The sequence below is a fragment of the Mesoplodon bidens genome, assembly GCF_964165515.1.
Source record: "Mesoplodon bidens genome assembly, chromosome: 1".
Taxonomy (NCBI): domain Eukaryota; kingdom Metazoa; phylum Chordata; class Mammalia; order Artiodactyla; family Ziphiidae; genus Mesoplodon; species Mesoplodon bidens.
In genome coordinates this window covers 33,904,714-33,926,137 of record NC_138176.1, presented here as the reverse complement: position 1 = coordinate 33,926,137, position 21,424 = coordinate 33,904,714, and the positions used below count along the sequence as shown (strand labels likewise).

Here is a 21,424-nt window from a genome sequence, read left to right as displayed (position 1 = left end):
AAGGTACCTGTTTTTTTTACTCCTCAAAAATGATTAAAATTAATGAAAATTACCCACATAGAGTATAACTGAAAATAATTTAGAAATATTTACCAAAAGCATCAAAAAATGTAACCTTTGATGGATTTATTCTAGTTCTAACACTTTAAGTAAATAAATAATCAGGACTTGTTTCAAAAGCTTTTCTACAAGGATATTCATTACAGCAATCAGCATTATATATAGTTGTACAGAATTTATAACAAAAATCTAAATGTTTATCTTTAGTCTTAAAAGTGATGCCAACTTTGAATAGCATGATCATGTATAGTTTATAAAATTGATTTTCACAAAAATCCTATAATGAACATATCATTTTAACTTGACATTTTTTTTTTTTAGTTAAAAAATTAGAATTTAGGGCAAGAATTGAGTTTTAAATTAAGCCTAGAAAAGGTATTGTATTGGTTCAAGTTTTAGGAATCAGTTTTGCATATAGGTGAGAAGAAGTATTGGTGGCTATTTGAAGTTTTGTTTGCAGTTTTGGGTTTTTTTTGAGAACTTTGGCTTTACACTTTTAGGTATCCTGACAACATAGACATTAAAACATTGGTTAAGTTGGTATTAATCTTTTGTGATTCTCTAATCAAAAAGTTATTTTTTAAGCTTGAAATTTATAAGGTTTGTAAAATAACTGGGTCATTTATTTTCAGTCATTTTAGCTTCTCTCTACTAAACAGTTATTCAGGAGTGAAATGGGTACTCATTCTCTTCTTTTTCATTAGTGGTGGGAAGAAAGCTAAATTTCAGTGGAAGTAAATTTAGTTTTGATAACTTTGTTTATTTTAGGGGCTCTAATAGTTTGACTCTTTTCCTGTTGTATTTGTCTTAATCATGAAATTTATAACCATTAGAGAATAGTAACTAAGAATAGGGGTTCTAAAGTCAGTCAAATGTGGTTCAAATCTTGGTTCCGCTCTGTATTAGTTTTGTGACCTTGGGCAAATTACTTAACATCTAGAGGTCTTAGTTTTCTTCATCTGTAAATGGGGATAAGATAATTAACTATCTCAAAGGAGTTTTCTAAGTTATTTGTGATGATGAATATCAAATTATAGTGAAAATGAAATTTACTGAGAATGCATACAGTATCATGACTGTCAGAAAACAAGAAAGTGAAACATACACTGATCTCAAAGTATTCTCTGCTCAAATCCAAGATACTTCTTTAGTCTGCTTCAAGCTCTACATTTGTACCTACAGAATAAAATGTGTGACATGCCCAGTCAAGTATGGAATGGAACTGAGATGCAGGTCACCTTATTATAGATGAGCACTGTAACTCTTCCCTGAAGAGATATCCTTTGATGTTTGGAAATGCATTGCTACATTTTTATTATTGGATCAATTTTGTGACTTCCAAAAGTGATGTATTTATTTGGTGAGCCTTTCTTTTTCCAAGACAGTTTTGAAGTTTGAGTAGAACAGTGAAACTGGAATTCCTAGCTTGGAATCAGTTTGAAATGAAAAAGTGCAAACCTCAGTTTAAGAATTGCAAAAAAATTATATATCTAAATTTTAAGATTATATCTATGTCTTATATCAAAACATTGATGGAGTTGGGCACAAATAATAGAAATTTTAAGTTTTTTGTTCTTTTTAAAATTCTTCTTTCCAAACCATGAGTGGTAACAAGAAGTGAACAGAAGGGAGAAAGGATCAGAATATTAAGAGTCTATTTGAAATGTAAAAGTCAGCAATTTTATAATGATCTGGTTCTTGTTAGTATATATATTGGGTTGGCCAAAAGATTTCTTTCATTTTTATCTGTAAGATGGCTCGTAGCACTTAGTTGTATTTAACTTCATTCAAAACACTTTTTGGTCATGAAGAACCTAGGGGCAAAACGGGAATGAAGACGCAGACCTACTTGAGAATGGACTTGAGGATATGGGGAGGGGGAAGGGTGGGCTGTGACAAGGCGAAAGAGAGGCATGGACGTGTATACACTACCAAACGTAAGGTAGATAGATAGTGGGAAGCAGCCGCAGAGCACAGGGAGATCAGCTCGGTGCTTTGTGACCGCCTGGAGGGGTGGGATGGGGAGGGTGGGAGGGAGGGAGATGCATGAGGGAAGGGATGTGGGAACAGATGTATATGTATGACTGATTCACTTTGTTATAAAGCAGAAACTAATTAAAAAAATAAATAAATAAACTTTAAAAAAAAAAAAAAACACTTTTTGTTGGATTGTACGTGACAGCTGTCATAGCGTGAATTTTAAAAAAGACTTATGAAAATTGGTGAATTTTTGTGTAGCCATTTTAATATTGAAGATGGAAGAAAAAACCCAACATTTTCAGCATATTATGCTTTATTATTTCAAGAAAGGTAAAAACGCAACCGAAATGGCAAAAAAAAAGATTTGTGCAGTGTATGGAGAAGGTGCTTTGATTGATCAAACGTATCAAAAGTGGTTTGTGAAGTTTCGTGCTGGAGATTTCTCGCTGGACGATGCTCCACGGTCAGGTAGACCAGTTGAAGTTGATAGCAATCAAATTGAGACATTAATTGAGAACAATTGAATGTTATACCATGAGGGAGATAGCCAACATACTCAAAAAATCCAAATCAAGCGTTGAAAATCATTTGCACCAGTTTGGTTATGTGGATCACTTTGATGTTTGGTTTCCACATACATTAAGCTAAAAAAAAAAAAAAACCTTGACCATATTTCCACATGCGATTCTCTACTGAAACGTAATGAAAATGTTATAGGGCTTCCCTGGTGGCGCAGTGGTTGAGAGTCCGCCTGCCAATGCAGGGGACACGGGTTCGTGCTCCGGTCTGGGAAGATCCCGCATGCCGCGGAGCAGCTAGGCCCGTGAGCCATGGCCGCTGAGCCTGCACGTCTGGAGCCTGTGCTCTGCAACAGGAGAGGCCACAATAGTGAGAGGCCCGTGTACCACCAAAAAAATAAAAAATAAATAAAAAGTTATGTTTTTAAAACAAATTGTGGGGCTTCCCTGGTGTCCCTGTTGTTAAGAATCCACCTGCCAATGCAGGGGACACAAGTTCGTGCCCTGGTCCGGGAAGATCCCACATGCTGCAGAGCAACTAAGCCCGTACGCCACAACTACTGAGCCTGTGCCCTAGAGCCTGCGAGCTACAACTACTAAAGCCCGTGCTCTGCAACAAGAGAAGCCACCGCCATGAGAAGCCCGCACACCACGACGAAGAGTAGCCCCCGCTCTCCACAACTAAAGAAAGCCCACACAGCAATGAAGACCCAGCCATACATACATACATACATACATACATAATAAAGTTCCCTTTAAAACAAATTGTGACAGGCGATGAAAAGTGGATACCATACAATAATGTAGAACAGAAGAGATCATGGGGCAAGTGAAATGAACTATCACCAACCACACTAAAGCCCGGTCTTCATCCAAAGAAGGTGACGTTGTGTATATGGTGGGATTGGAAGGGAGTCCTCCATTATGTGCTTCCTCTGGAAAACAAAACGATTAACTCCAACAAGTACTGCTCCCAATTAGACCAACTGAAAGTGACACTGGACAAAAAGCATCCAGAATTAGTCAACAGAAAACGCATAGTCTTCCATCAGGCTAACGCAAGACCGCATGTTTCTTTGATGACCAGGCAAAAACTGTTACAGCTTGTCTGGGAAGTTCTGATTCATCTTCCATATTCACCAGACATTGTAACTTCGGATTTCCATTTATTTAGGTCTTTACAAAATTCTCTTAATGCAAAAAATTTCAATTCCTTGGAAAACTGTTAAAGGCACCTGGAACAGTTCTTTGCTCAAAAAGATAAAAAGTTTTGGGAAGATGGAATTATGAAGTTGCCTGAAAAATGGCAGAAGGTAGTGGAACAAAAGGGTGAATACATTGTTCAATAGAGTTCTTGATGAAAATGAAAAATATGTCTCTTATTTTTACTTAAAAATCAAAGGCACTTTTTGGCCAACCCAGTATTATGTATACTTGCTATGGTACAGTCATACATTGGGATACTGTGTAGTTGTTAAAAAAAAAAAAAAAACACAAACCTAAAGTAGATTTATTCTGCTAATATGGACCAACTTCCAATGTGATAAAGCAAAATGCAAATCAATGCATGTAATATGTTGCCACTTTTTTTTTTTTTTTTTGGTATGCGGGCCTCTCACTGCTGTGGCCTCTCCCGTTGCGGAGCACAGGCTCCGGATGCGCAGGCTCAGCGGCCATGGCTCACGGGCCCAGCCGCTCCACGGCATGTGGGATCTTCCTGGACCGGGGCACGAACCCGTGTCCCCTGCATCGGCAGGCAGACTCTCAACCACTGCGCCACCAGGGGAGCCCCCGTTGCCACTTTTTTTTAAAGGAAAATACATATGTATATGCTTGTGTTTGCATATTTTTATCTTTAGAGTTTTGGTAAGCACAAAGTGCATTGGAGGGTGGGAAATTTATTTTTCATTCTATACTGTTTTGTACTGTTTGAATTTTTTAGAAAATCACATTCATATATTACCTTTAAAAACAAATGCATTTTTTAGGTTTATATTTTAATTAAAAAAAAATTTTTGGCCATGCCGTGCAGCTTGTGGTATCTTAGTTCCCCAACCAGGGATCGAACCCACACCACCCTCAGCAGTGAAAGTGCCAAGTTCTAACCAATGGACCACCAGGGAATTCCCTAAATACATTTAAAAAAAAGATTAATTGAAGTAAAAAATTTCTTGGTATTTTGGGCAATATATAAACATTGGTATTTGGGCAAGAAGTACTTTTTGCTCTTTTGTCATGGAAATTTACTATTTTTATGTATTTTTAAATACCTATAATAGAAAGTAGAAACAATTAAAATTTGAGAATGGAGAAAAATTTTCAATTTCTTTTGTTCTTGAAGTTTTAATGAGATGCTGTATATGGAAGCACAGAGTGGTAGTCTCAGAAAGTGATTGGGCAATTAAAGTAAAAAGATAGGGGTTGAGATTTTTGTATGTAGGCCTTCTGGCGAAATTTGTGAAGTTCGGTAGCTTTGGATAGCTTAGGTAGCCTTAGATAGCAATATCATAATGGAGAAACCAGTTTCAAGAGAGAAGGAAAGCAAGAAGTAGCATTTGCATTTATTGAGGGTCTATAAGGTGTCAGGAGGTGTATGTAAATTATCTTATTTAATCATCAGTAACCCCATGAGTAGGTGGTGTTTTTCTCCGGTTTACAGATGAAGAAAGCCAAGTTCCAGAGTGATCAAGTACCTTTCTTGAAGTCCCACAGGTAGTAAGTGGCAGAGCTGGAATTTGAATCTAGATCTGACTGACTCCAAGAAAATCATGTCTCTGCTCTTCTACAGTGATACTTCTTCAGCAGAAGCATCTCTTCCTGCCTCTTAACATTCATTCTATATTGTAGCTATTTGGATGACCACTCTGCAGTATTTTCTTTGCTATCTTTCTGGTTGAGTAATGAATAGTTTTGGTAGAATCAAGTACTTCAATTTGCTACATTTTTGATGCTGGCTACATAAGAAAAATCTGACCTTATAATAGATTTTTTTCTCTTTATTTTTAAGTAAGAGTAAAAATAGAAAATATGAGAATAAATTTCTTTCCTATTATTTATGAATTTTTGTTCTTTTTTCCCCCAGAACTTTATGAAATCTTCCTCTCAAGAGCAAAGGAACGGTGGAAAAGCTTCAGTGAAACAAATTCAGAGAATGATGTAGAAGGTGTGATTTTTTTTTGTTGTGGTTAATAAAAATTTCTCAAAATCCATTCGCCGAGATACTAGTGTGATTTTTACAGTGTATCAGAAACTGTAGTAATTCTTCACATACATTATCTCCTTTAATTTTATAACCCTTTAAGTAGATGGTATTATACTGAATGGTATAAGAGGAAACTGAGGCTCAGAGTATTTAACTTGGGAACAGTGAAGCTGTAATGTAAACCCAGGTTGTTGGACCCCAGAGTCCAGGACTTAATCATAACAGTAAGACTAATGGGGTGCAGTATTTTTTGGCCAACTCTTACTTAACTTAAAGATAGATGATCTGCACACCTCACTTGTGACCTGTTGTCTCCCCTGACTCTCACTGACTTTCGTTCACTCCCTAATGTATTATTTATAATTCTTACTGTGCCTTAACCTTTGTTCATTTAATTCACACATAGACCTCATCTTTCCCTCCACTCTTATCAGTGTTTTTTCCTAATCATTTTGGTGAAAACAGGAACACTTTTTTTTCCTGTCATCATAGCTTATTAAATTTAGGTAAATTTATTTAAATATTTCTTGTCCTTGAATAATGGGGAGCTGTTTATCTGCCAGTCACTTTTCTTTCTACTTCATAGAAGGCAAATTTTTCTCTTCCCTATAAATAAAACTCTAAAAATGAGCATGGTTTAGGGTAGAGAAATGGTGCCTATCTCATAGTGGTTTTCTATGAGTATGTAAACAACTCTGTTAAATTCCTTGAATACTCTTTTTTCTAATTTAGAAAAGTGAACAGTATGGTGGGGAAAATTGACTAAACAAGGTTAGAAAGAAGATTTGATTTGCGGAAGGGTTCATGTAAGTATCATCCCAAGACCTGTTAGCTATGTCAGCTATTTGTGGGAAACTAAAAGTGCAAGGAAGAAGATGTAAGAAGTTTTAATTGGCAGGGCCTCAGCCTGAGTTTTAAACTCACTTGTATGAAATATTGGAAGTGTAAGAATTAAAATTATGAGCATTTACTTAAGAGACATTTTGTCATGATTAATAAATGGTAAAAGTTGTATTTTAGTTGAAATTAAATGTAAATGAAGAATTGTTTCAATCAGAAGAACTGTTCTGTTTAAATTACTGATTTCTTATTTCCTGGGTGTTTATAATTTGTAGTTGTCATTAAACTTTTTTGGCCATTATCTTTTCAAATATTACTTCTGCCTCATCTTTCCTCTCCTTCTAGGACTTCAATTACATGTATGTTAGACCATTTAACAGTGTCCCATAAATCTCTTATACTATTTATTAAAATTCTTTTTCTTTCTGTTCTTCAGTTTAGATGATTTTTGTAATCAAGTTCATGAATCCTCTCTTCTTTTCTATCCAGTCTATTAAATATATCCTATTTATCCAATATACATCTTTAATTTCAGAAATTATACTTTATAATTCTAGAATGTCTACCCAGTTCTTTTTATAGATTCTATTTTTCTGTGGAAATTCTTTATCTTTCCATCCCACACATTTCCTCACTCATTTTCTCTGTTTTCTTTAACATATTTATAGCAGTTAATATTCTTGTTTAATTCCATTCCTGGATCATCTGCAGGTCTGCTTCTATTGGCTGGTTTTTCCCTTGATTATACGTCATATTTTCCTGAGTCTTTGCATATCTTAAAAATTTAAATTGTATGTCAGTTATTATAAATAAAAAAGGTATAAATTGAAGCTGGTGTTTCCCCTCAGAGGAATTATGCTCTTTTCTGTTAGGCCATTGGGTTACTGCCTCAATTCAGTCAGTAACTGAGCTAGGTTGGGCAAGATTACAGCTTTAGATAGACTTAGTTAATCTTGGGTTTCAAATTTGTTGATAGGACGAACTGTCCTATTTTGACTACAGGCTCCCCTCTTCAATGAGACATTCTCCCAAGGGCCATGTGCCTATGAGTTATTTCATTATGTCTTTCCAGCTTGGCCTTCTGCACTACACTAGCACTCAGCAGAAGTCCCACAGGGTAAAACCAAATATACATTCAGGCTCCTCCAGATCCTTTCTGTCACATCAGTCTTACGTGGCCATGAAAAGCTCTTCTGGTTTCTCTTTCCCTAAGCAGAGTACCTTTGTCTATGGAGGCTCAATCCTGAGCCCATTCTGAGACTTGGCAGATGCCCCTAGGAAGAAAAATAGCCACTGGTATCCACTCACCTAGGAAAGGGAAGGCTCTTCTCTTTCTGGGATTTAAATCCTTTAGACCGCTTTCCTGGCCCTCAGCAGTGAGAGCATGGAGTCCTAACCATTGGACCACCTGGGAATTCCCTCTTATGCCTTTTTTAAAACAAGTGGTATTTGAAATTCCTTCTTTTTCCTAGTTGTTATTGTGGGAGCAGTAGCATTCCCCTACCTTCTGTGAAACCCAGAAGCAGAAATCTTTCACCATAAGACTTTCTGATACATGTATAGATACTTTCTTCATATTAGAGGTGCTAAGTTCCAGCAAAAGCTATATGGCATTTCCTTAAATTTCTTAATTATTCAGCTTTTAACTTTCCTTAAGTAACATATATGCTGTGTGATCATTCTGTGTTGGTAAGATTGAACTTGGTGTAGTCAAGTAATCATTTCAATTTTATCTAACTGGCAAATGCAGGTGTACCTGTTGCTGATCGGGAGGCCAGTCTGGAATTAATTAAGTTGGACATATCCCGTACATTTCCATCTCTCTACATCTTTCAGAAGGTAAGGGTTTCTAACCAGGTTGTAACAACTATTTTTTTTTAATCCAAGGGAACAAATTCTCTAAATGCATAGCTATTATTTTTTAAAAGGCAAAACTGTAAAAATTGTAGACCTTTATACAAAAAATATAAAACTAGTAGGAAAATAGTAAAGGCATTGCTGTTATTTTATTCCACTGATTGAATGCATTGCAGTTAACATAGCACATAAAGGTATTGATGAGTTTTCACTGAAGTGAATTTCTTTGTTTCACTTTCTATTCTGTAAAATATTTAAATTTTAACATTTTTGCCTAATAAATTGTTAAAATATAAAGAAGTTTGTTCCAAAACTTTAAAATTTTTCATAATTATAATACTATCGAAATAGGAAGAAACAGTTTATTTTTTGTGCAGAGGCTGTTATGAAGTTGTTTATATTTTATGAGGAGAGAAATGATTACATTTTATATGTCTATATGACTCAAGTCTTTATTCATGGAATTCTTCTATCTTTATATTGATAAAATGAGATTAAAAATTTTACCATTAAGATTAAAATTATTAATAAACTTAATTTCATGTAGCTTGATGGTTTTCTCTTGCTGAAACTGTATTATAGCAAATGAAAGAATCTATTTTCATTATAATTTTATTGTACCAAATTTAGACATTTTTAAAATTGCACACAAACTACATAGCTTGTATCCATCCATCAAGTGAGTTTATTTGGCTTTTTTGGTTTTCCATAATTAAATATTTTTTATTCATACTTTAGAAAACCTCTTTGCGGAGTGATAAAGTATACTGACTAAAACTAGTCATTTAGGAAATGTAAACTTTATTAACATGTTTTTTGAGAATTAACTTAGAGACAGTTATTTGTATAGCTTGACATTTCATTTTTCTCTCCTCTAAGGGTGGCCCATATCATGACGTCTTACATAGTATATTAGGGGCATACACGTGTTACAGACCTGATGTTGGTTATGTAAGTATTTGTTTCAGTCTGTTTTTTGAATATAAACATTTTATCTCTCTTATCTCATAATATCTTATGTTGTATTAGCTCCCAAATGTCTGTATCTTTATGTTTTTTTTTCTTGGTCATATTAACTTACCTGGAGAGGAATCTTCCCATCTCCTACCAGAGGCTTATGAGACTGATAGCCAGCTTTCTCAGAGAGCAGCTGGTGATTTTACCATTCAATTTGTAAACTTTTATTTATTGTTCCTGCTGTGGTGCCTTCTCCCCTTCTCCCTAACTCTCCTTTTCCTGACTGTCCCTTCAGAGATAAACCTCTTATGTTCTGCTGGGTTGAGGGAAAGGTAGATGGATACCTGTCCATACAGGATAGAGGAGGGGATTTCCTCCTTTCACAGATTTTCAACCAATCCTAGTTTTAGCCCTACCTTTCAATTTTAGAGGAACCTGATAACTTCACTTCCTGAGCTTTCCAGATTTTGTGGCTGAATTGGCTTGCTGCTTATTGGCTTCCTCCTCTGCACATATTTTAGTTTCAACATTCACCATTTAGTTAAATTAAAATGTCTAAAATGCTGTTGACATCTTTTATCTACTGTTTATATTATTTTCCATTCTTTTCATCCTCCTAAGTTGATACTTATCTTTTTATTTACTGTTATTTAAGTTGGATTTGGGAGGGAACAAAGAAAACTGTACGTTCAATTTGTCGTGTTTAACTAGAAATCATTAAACCTTCATCTTCTTGCCTTTGTCTTAAAATAGAAGAATTTTAGAGATCTCACAATAGGGTGGCTGTGTGGTACAATTTACCCTATTTTGTTGCATGTTCATTTGTATATTTGTTTATTGATCCACTTAACAAATATTTATTGTGTGCTTATTGCTATATGCCAGGCTTTGTTCTAGGCATTTTGTTCACCTTAGTGAACAAAAGAAAGATTCTTCCCTTTTTGATGCTTATAATTTAGAAGGATGAGACAGACAATAAATAACAACAAATAAGTAAATCATATGTTATATTAAAATATGTTATATTAAAATATGTTATATTAAAAGGTGATAAGTGCTATGGAAAAAGTATGGCATGGGTTGAGGGGAAGTGAAGGTTTGGGTATGTAAACCCAAAGGTTTGGGAAGTAAAATTTGAACAAAGAATCCCTCTTGCTCACGTGTTCTGTAATAGAACTGTAAAGACATTATAAAACACCTTCACATTTTTTACATTAATTAAAATTTTTTCATTATAAGTTTAATTGTAAAGGATTTAATTTTTAGCACTTGTTAAATATTGATATTTTAAAATAAAACTCATACTTCTTTTAAAAAGTGTAGCCAGAAGAATTTTAACACTATAATGAGTTTATATATGTCATCATCCATTTAAAGAAAAATATATGAACAAGTTCTTTGTTAATACTCTACAGAATACACAGATTTATTGGCTCATTGGATTTATGTACAATGACCACCTTAGAACCTAACTGGTGATGGCAAGCCTCACTGGCAAGCCAGTCAGTCAAATCAGACTTGTTTTATAATATGTGATAAGAGTAGTATAAACTATATTGGAATACATATTTCATGATGTGGTTTGATAAAATAGGTTTTTAACTGCATTAATGAATAATACATACTTAATCTATAAGTAAATCACACAGAAGTTTTATTTGTGGAATTTCTTCAGTGTATCTTGTAAAAATTTGGTAATGGTTCACATTCCAGTTATACTTAAAATAACCAAGGACACCAATCTGTATTGCTCTTATATTTGTTCTCCTGGTCTCTCTGTGTAAGTCTGTTATACAAATCTCTACCAGAAGTGCTCTGTAAACTTTTTTTTTTTTTTTTTTTTGCGGTACGCAGGCCTCTCACTGTTGTGGCCTCTCCAGTTGCAGAGCATAGGCTCCGGACGCGCAGGCTCAGCGGCCATGGCCCACGGGCCCAGCCGCTCCGCGGCATGTGGGATCTTCCCGGACTGGGGCACAAACCCGTGTCCTCTGCATCGGCAGGCAGACTCTCAACCACTGTGCCACCAGGGAAGCCCTGTAAACTGTTTTTTTAATGAAAGAATGAATATTTTTACAACAGCAGTTCCCAATTACTTATCTGCTAAAAATGTGCAATAGCTGCTCATAACTCACAAGCAAACATCTGTATAGCTTAGCCTTTTACTGAAGACCTTTCATAATTTGTAAATAAATCCTACTTTTTCTAATTTTTCCCATTAATCCCATTATAAATCGTTTGTTCCAACTGTGCTGGCCCTATGTCTCTGCTGACGTGCCTCTTCCATCTTAGAATGGTTTTTCCTCATTTTTCCAGCTGCTCTTCCGGGAATCCAACCTCACTATCCTAACCCCCACAGCCTCTTCTTTCTTGGAATTTCAGCGGCACTTCTCATAGATCTCTTTTGTTCCTAGTTCTTCACTTTCTACCTCAGACAGATGTGTTATAACAATAAAGACAGTCACCTAATTTTCATTAAATTTTGTGAGTTTATACTCTGAAATACTTCAGACTGAGAGAAAATGAAAACTAGGTAGAGGGGGCTTCCCTGATGGCGCAGTGGTTGAGAATCTATCTGCCTGCTAATGCAGGGGACACGGGCTCGAGCCCTGGTCTGGGAAGATCCCACATGCCGCGGAGCAACTGGGCCCGTGAGCCACAACTACTGACCCTGCGCGTCTGGAGCTTGTGCTCCGCAACAAGAGAGGCCGCGACAGTAAGAGGCCCGCGCACCGCGATGAAGAGTGGCCCCTGCTCGCCGCAACTAGAGAAAGCCCTCGCACGGAAACAAAGACCCAGCACAGCCAAAAAAAAAAAACTAGGTTGAAAACTGAGATAGACTTTTGTAGCAAGTAAAAGCTGATATTTTTTCTTTTTTTCCAAAATTTTCCCTAACACTTTTTAAACCACATGTGCCAGAAAGAAAAGTAAAATTAGGGAGATTTCATAATTTTTAGTCGTTCTCTATATTTACCTTTGTTGGAAAATAAAAAGAAATTTAAAAACTTGGTTAATTCTACTTTGTAATGTCACTTTGTAATTTTTCAGGAATACAATAAAATAAACTGTATAGAATTATTATTGTAAGCACATTTTGATTAATTTCTTTTCCCTTTGAAGGTCCAAGGGATGTCCTTCATAGCAGCAGTTCTCATTCTCAACTTGGAAGAGGCAGATGCCTTCATTGCATTTGCAAATCTCCTGAATAAACCATGCCAGTTAGCCTTTTTTCGTGTGGATCACAGCATGGTATGGACATTTGGAATGAATTGTGTTTTTCTTCGACTGTCAGTTTCTATAGTCTGAATGCCCTTTTAGAGTGAAAAACAGTAATTAGAAGACTAAGATAATCTGATCTAAAATAAGCTTTTCATTGAATTATTATACTTTTATGAATGCTTGATGAAAAGACTCAGAGGTGTTAAGCAAGATTTTCTATTACTATTAAGGATTTATTTTCTCTGTTTCTAGAGTATACTCTTAAATAATTTTGTTGAAATTTCTATCTTTAGATGTTGAGATATTTTGCAACGTTTGAAGTATTTTTTGAAGAAAATCTCTCCAAACTGTTTCTTCATTTCAAATCTTACAGTCTTACACCAGACATATACTTGATAGACTGGTAAGTCATAACATATGTAAAATATAATTATTAAAAGGACACAAAGTGTAACTTTTTGCCTAGAGTAAATTTCATGCACAGTACCATACATATAAAAAGCTCTTCGCTTACATGTAGAGAAACACTCACATTTTTGTGGGGAGGCATTTGATTAAGAGCATGGACTCTGGGTTGAAATCAGAATCCCTTAGTTTGTGTTTCAGTTTCCTAACTATAAAATGGGAATAATAATATCTATATCCTGAGTTGTAGTGAGAGTGTTTTGCATGGATTATCTCATTCAATGCCTGGTACATAGTAAGCTCTCAGAAAGAGTTAGTTGCTGTTCCTTTAATGTTCTTAACACCAAGGGCTTATGATAGTTATGATAGTGTTTCTTTATGGAGGGCTTTGTTTTTTTCCAAGGCCTTATCCAGCCTTCTGACCGAATAATGATGCCTTATTTAGGTGCTAATGTCTTTTTTCAACTTTACAATTCTAGCTCTTCGGTTTTAACTTGGAAATTTTGCCTAGGACTCTGGTGAGCAGTAAAATCGATTATAGAGAAGGGGGGTGGACTTTGCCCAAGAGATGGAGCAGTTGATTATAAGGTAGACTGTTAGGAGTACATGTGAAATATTTAAACCTTAAATCCTAATCATTAAACATCAGTGGGTTTCATATAAATGATATTGTTTTAGTATGGAAAAATAAATTAATAATGACATTGATCAAGTATCTTTCCAGTTGTTTGAGGTTTCTTTTATTTAGGCTTTAAAAAAAACTAAGTTATTTTTCAGTGTATTCTCTTCCATTCCCATTAGGAACATTAGAATTCCTTTGAGTAGGACCCAAGATCATGGGGAGAGGGTTTTATAATATGGGACCTAAGGAACCAAGATCAAATCTGTAAATCTGTAAAAGAAGGGGGGAAAAAACTCCTCAACTGTCCCTCTTAAGGACTGTGAACATGAGGCAAAGCAGGATCACAATTGATAAAGGGAGAAGGATGGAATTAATACTAAGTGAGTACTGTATACTAGAAACTCCCTAGGCACTACTGGTACCCTTTCTCATTTTGAACAGTGAATTAGTATTCTCTGTACTACCAAGAGTATGTTTTTTGTTATGTAATTAAATATGTGTTTATAACTTAAGAAGTAGACACGGATTTTTGTTTCACTGCCTCTGTTGAGCTTATAACATACGAATCCCAGGATCAGTGGTGCAAGAAAAAAGAGGAATAAATGAGTGGCAGTGCTAAAGGGAATTTTTTTCATTTTTTAGTGGGAGAGCCTTTAGTTCCCTTGTTCACACACGTTTCATCAGCAGTACCTCAGATAAACACAGTCTGTGTAAAAATGTGTACCTTCTTTGCCAAGGCAACATCAAGAGAAGTTCTCTAGCACCTGCTCTCCCTACTTCCTCAACCAGAGTGCTACCCCAGAGTACCACTGGATAAAGACTTACTTGATCAAACATTATCAGAAAGGATGTGAAAAACCATTTTGGTGATTCTACTGGAGGGTATACATGCTCCAGAAGAAGTAGTAAGTAAAGTTTGGTGAAAGGAAAACAAAACAGTGGATGTTTGTGGAAAGAGAAAAGAGGAAAGTCAGACTTTATGGTTTTGTATTTAGGTTACTAAAAGATGATACTTGGTTTCCTCATACAGTAATAAGAAGTAACTTTTATTGAGCATTTCTTATGTGCCTGGCACTATTCTAAATACTTTACATTTATTAACTCCTTTAACTTTCAAAACAATTCTGAGAGGTAATTTTATTTTGTTTACTAATGAGGAAACTGAGGCACAGCAAGGATGAGTATCTTACTCAAGGTAACACAACCAATAAGTTGCAAATCTAAGATTCAAACTCAGGTATTCTGATTTCAGAGCCCATACCCTTAACCTTGAGGTTATTCTGCCACTCTAGTTTGTATTAGGCCATATCTTGACGTAAGGTTGTAAATTCACATACTTTTGTTATTTCTTACTTCATTTCCAACTACTCACGTTCTTTGAGGGAAGGAGCCATATCTTATTTGCCTTTTTCACCCTAATTAAGCACTGTTCTTTTTATATAGAGATACTTAATGAGTGAATGAATAAATGAATGAAAAATTCCAATGACTTTTTCCCCCTAATTTTAGGATCTTCACACTATATAGCAAATCACTACCACTTGATCTGGCCTGTCGAGTCTGGGATGTATTTTGCAGAGATGGGGAGGAATTTTTATTTAGGACTGGATTAGGAATCCTCCGATTATATGAAGATATTCTCCTACAGATGGACTTTATTCATATAGCACAGTTTCTAACTAAATTGCCAGAAGATATCACATCAGAAAAGCTGTTCACCTGTATTGCAGCCATTCAGATGCAGAATAGTACCAAAAAATGGACTCAGGTAGAGTGACATTTTCCTACTTGTAATAGATGTATAAAAACAGTTTATTTCTTGTAAAAAAAAAAAAAAGTCATGTATTTCTCAAATGTTAGTGCTTAAATTTTTTAAAAACTTACAAAAATAATTTTTGACTTTGAAAAAAAACACCAACGAATTGCTCTGCTTTCACCTCTCCAGACTTATGGCTTTATTTTTATGTAAGTCCAGTAATATTTTATGAGTTTAGTGAAGTACAGCCTACAATAGTCATGTATTTGCCAGGGCAATTGTATAATTACCTTGGTATTTCAGATAGACAACAATTGTTTTAAATACCTGATGTGTACTAAGGGTTTGCAATAAAAAGAATGTAATGTATGATCCTGACTTTTTAGATGCTTAGTCTTATTAGGGAAGCAGATATATTGGCAGTCGAAAGTTAAATGACATAAAAAATAGTGTTAACACTTGCTACATGAATGATAGCCAGTAGGCATTATAAGCTCTCAAGTTTTATTGCTTATGAAAATGAAAATATAAGAATATTGGTCCAGAGGATGTTTTGTTACCTAACAGTAATTTTATAATATTTGGCAAGTGATGAAAACTGTAATCTAACTATATATCATAAAATTGGGTTGAAACAAACAAGAGGATTTGAGAATGGCAGTCTTTCAGGGGACAGAGTTATGTATACTAAAGCTTTTTCATGTTAATAAACTATAGTTTTTAAAATCTCTTTAATCTGCATGGTAGTTTTTTTGAGGATTAATGTTTACTTTATATAATTTCCAGGTCTTTGCATCTGTGATGAAGGATATTAAAGAAGGAGACAAGAATAATAGTCCAGCTCTGAAAAGCTAATCTTCAAAATTAACAGACTAATTGCAATATTTAAAAAAATGTTTTTGATAAAAGTATTTTGTTTCCTATATAAAAAGCATCGAAGAAAATGTTGAAGAAAGCTAAAAGAATCAAGACTTGGAAAACCACTGATTTTGAATTCCATGGCTGAAGTAAATGAGTACCTATTGACAGTATTAATAAAAAAGTATTTTATAGGGAGAGCCATTTTACAAAGAAAAAAGTTTAAATGGCTAGTTGATACTCCGTAATTTGGAGTGAACAGTTTAATGCAATAAATTTTTTTAACAGCTTTGGAGATAGTTCAAATTTTTACATCTTTTCTTTTTTAACAATTAGCATAAAGGAGGAGCATAACAATTAGCACTTTGGAGGTCAGAAAAGGATTGTTAAATACTACTTTAACTTCCAAAATACTATTTGAAATAAACACCTTAATATAGATATTATCTCCAGTTCCACACTTTTGAAGATATTATAGACCAATAATAAGCAACGTTGACTGTAAATTATTTACGTCACTGAAGTTGTTTATCTTCACTCACAGGTTGGGGCAAATTTAGGTTATCTGGGAACTGGAAATATCGGTAGGAGATTGTTTAGCATTTGTGTAGGTGTTTTTCCACAGTATCATGTCTATTTGTTTTTGAAAGGAAATTGTTTAATTTCCTCAAGGAATTCCTATCACTCAGAGCATTTTAGCCTCTCTGTTTCTAGTCTAAGAAATTGTTCATCTAGTGATTTAAGAAAGCTAACTGGTAGAAGGAAATTTCTTTGCACTTTAATGGACTGAAAGCTTTTTGGGGGGAGTAAGTCCATAAATATAAATGAGGTTTTTCACTGGTAAGAGTAAAAAGTAATGAATTTTGAGAGTTCTTAATTAGAATTCTACTTGGCGAGACTTTAAATTTTGTTAGTTAAAATTCTTTCACTGTAGAAACAAAATCTGTTAATTCCAGTTTGAAATTGGAAATCTTAATATGTAGCCAAGTCCATGACTTGTAAAACACTGTGTATAATTTTCTAATCAAAGGAAATAAGAGTAAAAGGTAAAATTAATTTTTTTCTAATTAGTAACTTTGATGATATTAGGACAAAGGAATGATTAATTATTGGTAAATTGATATTAAATTTATTATAATATGTTTAATTCTTAAACCTAAAATAAATCACTTGAATATCATGAGTGATATCTATATAAAATGGTATTTGGTTAATAATTAGATTTATAGTGTGCTTTTATGTTGCAATTTGGTTTGAAACAACACTTAAGCACACTATTTCTGTTAGTGGTATATAGTCTTCAAACTAACAAGTCTGAGAACCTTGTTAGTGTAGCACCTGCCTCTTTAGGAGTATGGGACCAGACGGTACCTATGTATTTTTACCCCATGGGTCATTCTAGCCTAGAGACCACTAATGGAACCCTCAGAAGTTAACTCTTCTCCTAGGAGCTTGCTTAGTGGAAACTAGTAGTGTAATAAAATATTGAGGGAGTACCCAGGGTCTTAATAGGTTTTAGAATGACATTTTAATTCTGGTAACTACTTCCTTGGTATTGGTGGCCCTGATAGGGGAATGTAACCCCTGGCAGTAATCTCATTGAGGTTATACTACCTGCCTAAACTTAATCTTACTTTTGTGTATTTGTTTCCAGAGTTGGACCTAAGTTACTGTATTTCTTTTTCTCATTTTTATTATTGTACAGTTTCTTTACCTTTCAAATATAAATGTGTATATAAAATGTAAATACAAGGAATTTATTAAAAACCACTATTAACAATTACTGTGTAAATAAAACTCGTAAGCAGAGTAATTACTTGAAATGAGTCTTCATTATTTTGGGGATATTTAACTACATGTGGAGATAAAAAGGGGATAAACTTTTTTGCCAAATTTCTCTTCCTGGGATGCACTGGGCCTTTAGCCTCTTGAGACTGACAGTACTGGCAGCTAAAATATTGTTACTGTCTTTTCCCTTGAACCTCTTATACAGGCAGTATGGAGTTACTCATTATTTGCATGGTCAGTTGTATGACAGTTTTTTTGGTTAAAGTATATTTTCAATTAAAAAATAACTTTCCTAAAAGCCTCAAGATAATGTGAAATTTAATATGGTGTTTTATTTGTCTACTTAATCAGTATTTCTCACTTCACTGTCCTTTTAGCACAGGTCTACATTGTATTATTTAAATGCTACTGGAAGACTCCAGCAATTAGCATAGTTTTCTAAAGTCAGAGAACATAGTCATAGTTTTTGCTGATTTCTTTTGCAGTGATGACCTTCATATAATGTTGTTGGTTTGAGTATATACATATATTTTTTTTTAATTGAAGTATAGTTGATTTACAGTGTTTGTTAGTTTCTGGTGTAGAGCAAGGTGATTCAATTCAGCTATACATACATACACATATATATATTTTTTTCATATTCTTTTCCATTATGGCTTGTTACAGATACTGAATATAGTTCCCTATGCTATATAGCAGGTCCTTGTTGTTTATCTGTTTTATATATAGTAGTTTATTTCTGCTAATCCCAAACTCTTAATTTATTCCCCCACCCCCACCCCCTGGCTTTTCCTCTTTGGTAACCACACGTCTGTTCTCTATGTCTGTGAGTCTGTTTCTGTTTTGTAAATAAGTTCATTTGTGTCGTATTTTAGATTCCACATATAGGTGGTATCATATAGTATTTGTCTTTCTCTGACTTCACTTAATATGATAATTTCTAGGTCCATCCATGTTGCTGCAAATGGCATTATTTCATTCTTTTTATGTCTGAGTAGTATTCCACTGTGTATATATACCACATCTTTATCCACTCACATGTTGAGGGACATTTAGGTTGCTTCCATGTCTTGGCTATTGTGAATAGTGCTGCTATGAACATTGGGGTGCATGTATCTTTTCAAATTAGAGTTTTCTCCAGATCTGTGTCCAGGAGTGTGATTGCCGGATCATTTGGTAACTCTGTTTTTAGTTTTTTAAGGCACCTCCATACTGTTCTCCATAGTGGCTGTACCAATTTACATACCCACCAACAGTGTAGGAGGGTTCCCTTTTCTCCACACCCTCTCCAGCATTTATTATTTGTAGACTTTTTTTTTTGGCCACACCGTGTGGCATGTGGGATCTTAGTTCCCCACCAGGGATTGAACCCGTTTCCCCTGCAGTGGAAGTGCAGATTCTTAACCACTGGACTGCCAGGGAAGTCCCCTATTTGTAGACTTTTTTTTTTTTTTGCGGTACGCGGGCCTCTCACTGTTGTGGCCTCTGCCATTGCGGAGCACAGGCTCCGGACGTGCAGGCTCAGCGGCCATGGCTCACGGGCCTAGCCGCTCCACGGCATGTGGGATCTTCCCGGACCGGGGCACGAACCCATGTCCCCTGCGTCGGCAGGCGGACTCTCAACTACTGCGCCACCAGGGAAGCCCTATTTGTAGACTTTTTGATGATGATGGCCATTCTGACTGGTGTGAGGTGATACCTCATTGTAGTTTTGATTTGCATTTCTCTAATGATTAGTGATGTTGAGCATCTTTTCATGTGCCTTTTGGCCATCTGTATGTCTTCTTTGGAGAAATGTCTCTTTAGATTTTCTGCCCATTTTTCGGTTTGGTTGCTTGTTTTTTTGTTATTGAGTTGTATGAGATGTTTGTATATTTTGGAAATTAAGCCCTTGTAGGTCGAATCATTTGCAGATATCTTCTCCCAGTCTGTAGGTTGTCTTTTTCTTTTGGTAATGGTTTCCTTTGCTGTGCTAAAGCTTATAAGTTTTGATTAGGTCCCATTTGTTTATTTTTGCTTTTATTTCTAGTGCTTTGGGAGACTGACCTAAGAAAACATTGGTACCATTTATGTCAGAGAATGTTTTGCTTATATTCTCTTCTAGTAGTTTTATGGTATCATGTCTTATATTTAAGTATTCAAGGTATTTTGAGTTTATTTTTGTGTATGGTGTGAGGGTGTGTTTTAACTTCATTGATTTGCATGCGGCTGTCCAGCTTTCCCAATGCCACTTGTTGAAGAGACTCTTTTCTCCATTGTATATTCTTGCTTCCTTTGTCAAAGATTAATTGACCATAGTTGTATGGGTTTATTTCTGGGCTCTCTATTCTGTTCCATCGATCCATGTGTCTGTTTTTGTGCCAATACCATGCTGTTTTGATTACTGTAGTTAGTAGTATTGTCTGAAGTCTGGGACTTTGCCTCCAGCTTTGTTCTTTTTCCTCAGGATTGCTTTGGCAATTCTGTGTCTTTTATGGTTCCATATAAATTTTAGGATTATTTGTTCTCGTTCTGTGAAAAATATCATGGGTAATTTGATAGGGATCTCATTAAAACTGTAGATTGCTTTGGGTAGTATGGCCATTTTAACCATATGAATTCTTCCAGTCCAAGAGCATGGGATATCTTTCCATTTCTTTGATCATATTCAGTTTCCTTTATCAATGTTTTATAGTTCTCAGCATATAAGTCTTTCACCTCCTTGGTCAGGTTTATTCCTAAGTATTTTATTTATTTGATGAGATTTTAAAAGGGATTTTTTGTTTACTTTCCCTTTCTGATATTTCATTGTTATTGTAAAGAAACGCAACAGATTTGGTTTGAGTATATTTTTTGACTACAAAAGTTAGGTAACATTGGCAAAAGGGCATTGGGATTTTCAAAGCCTCTGACTTTAGGATAACAGCTTTCATTGTAGCTTAGGAACTAAGGCTATTTTTATCTAGAACAGTCAATTTTTTAGAGTATACATTGTTGGAGGGTATAATACTAAAGCATATAATCATGGAATAATTTGTCTTAAAATGCCATATGGTTTATTATGATTTTTCATTTCCTGTTTTTGTTTGGATAAGGTAAAATTATTTTGTATTTCATGCGCATATTCAGACAGCAGAGATTGGTATAAAAAGAGGAAAAAATCATGTGAGGTAGCAATGGAAAATCAGATTTTAATTTGCCACAATTGTTTTATAGTTTATCTGACATATATAGTGTCAGAAAACAAAGTCTCACCTCTGGGTGGGGGAAGTGATTTTTGTATTGAATTCATATTATTTTGATTTTGTCGAAAATGTGAATTTCCAAATGTAGCGTCAGGGAGGAAGAAATTTTCCTCTACCTTTCTAAGTTTTTCTGGCAGATTT

At 35.0% G+C, this 21,424-nt stretch overlaps 1 protein-coding gene across 1 annotated transcript in view; it reads left to right on the top strand.

Annotated features, from left to right (window-relative positions):
• The window catches only part of TBC1D12 (TBC1 domain family member 12), a 90,539-nt gene extending 72,468 nt beyond the window's left edge, over positions 1 to 18,071 (top strand). Inside the window, exons 7-13 of the mRNA XM_081225304.1 lie at positions 5,641 to 5,721; positions 8,351 to 8,439; positions 9,337 to 9,408; positions 12,532 to 12,660; positions 12,924 to 13,033; positions 15,167 to 15,425; positions 16,200 to 18,071. Of these exons, the coding sequence (XP_081081430.1) occupies positions 5,641 to 5,721; positions 8,351 to 8,439; positions 9,337 to 9,408; positions 12,532 to 12,660; positions 12,924 to 13,033; positions 15,167 to 15,425; positions 16,200 to 16,268 (809 nt within the window). The 3' untranslated portion in view covers positions 16,269 to 18,071. The remainder of the gene's footprint in view (positions 1 to 5,640; positions 5,722 to 8,350; positions 8,440 to 9,336; positions 9,409 to 12,531; positions 12,661 to 12,923; positions 13,034 to 15,166; positions 15,426 to 16,199) is intronic.
• Positions 18,072 to 21,424: the final 3,353 nt, after the last annotated feature.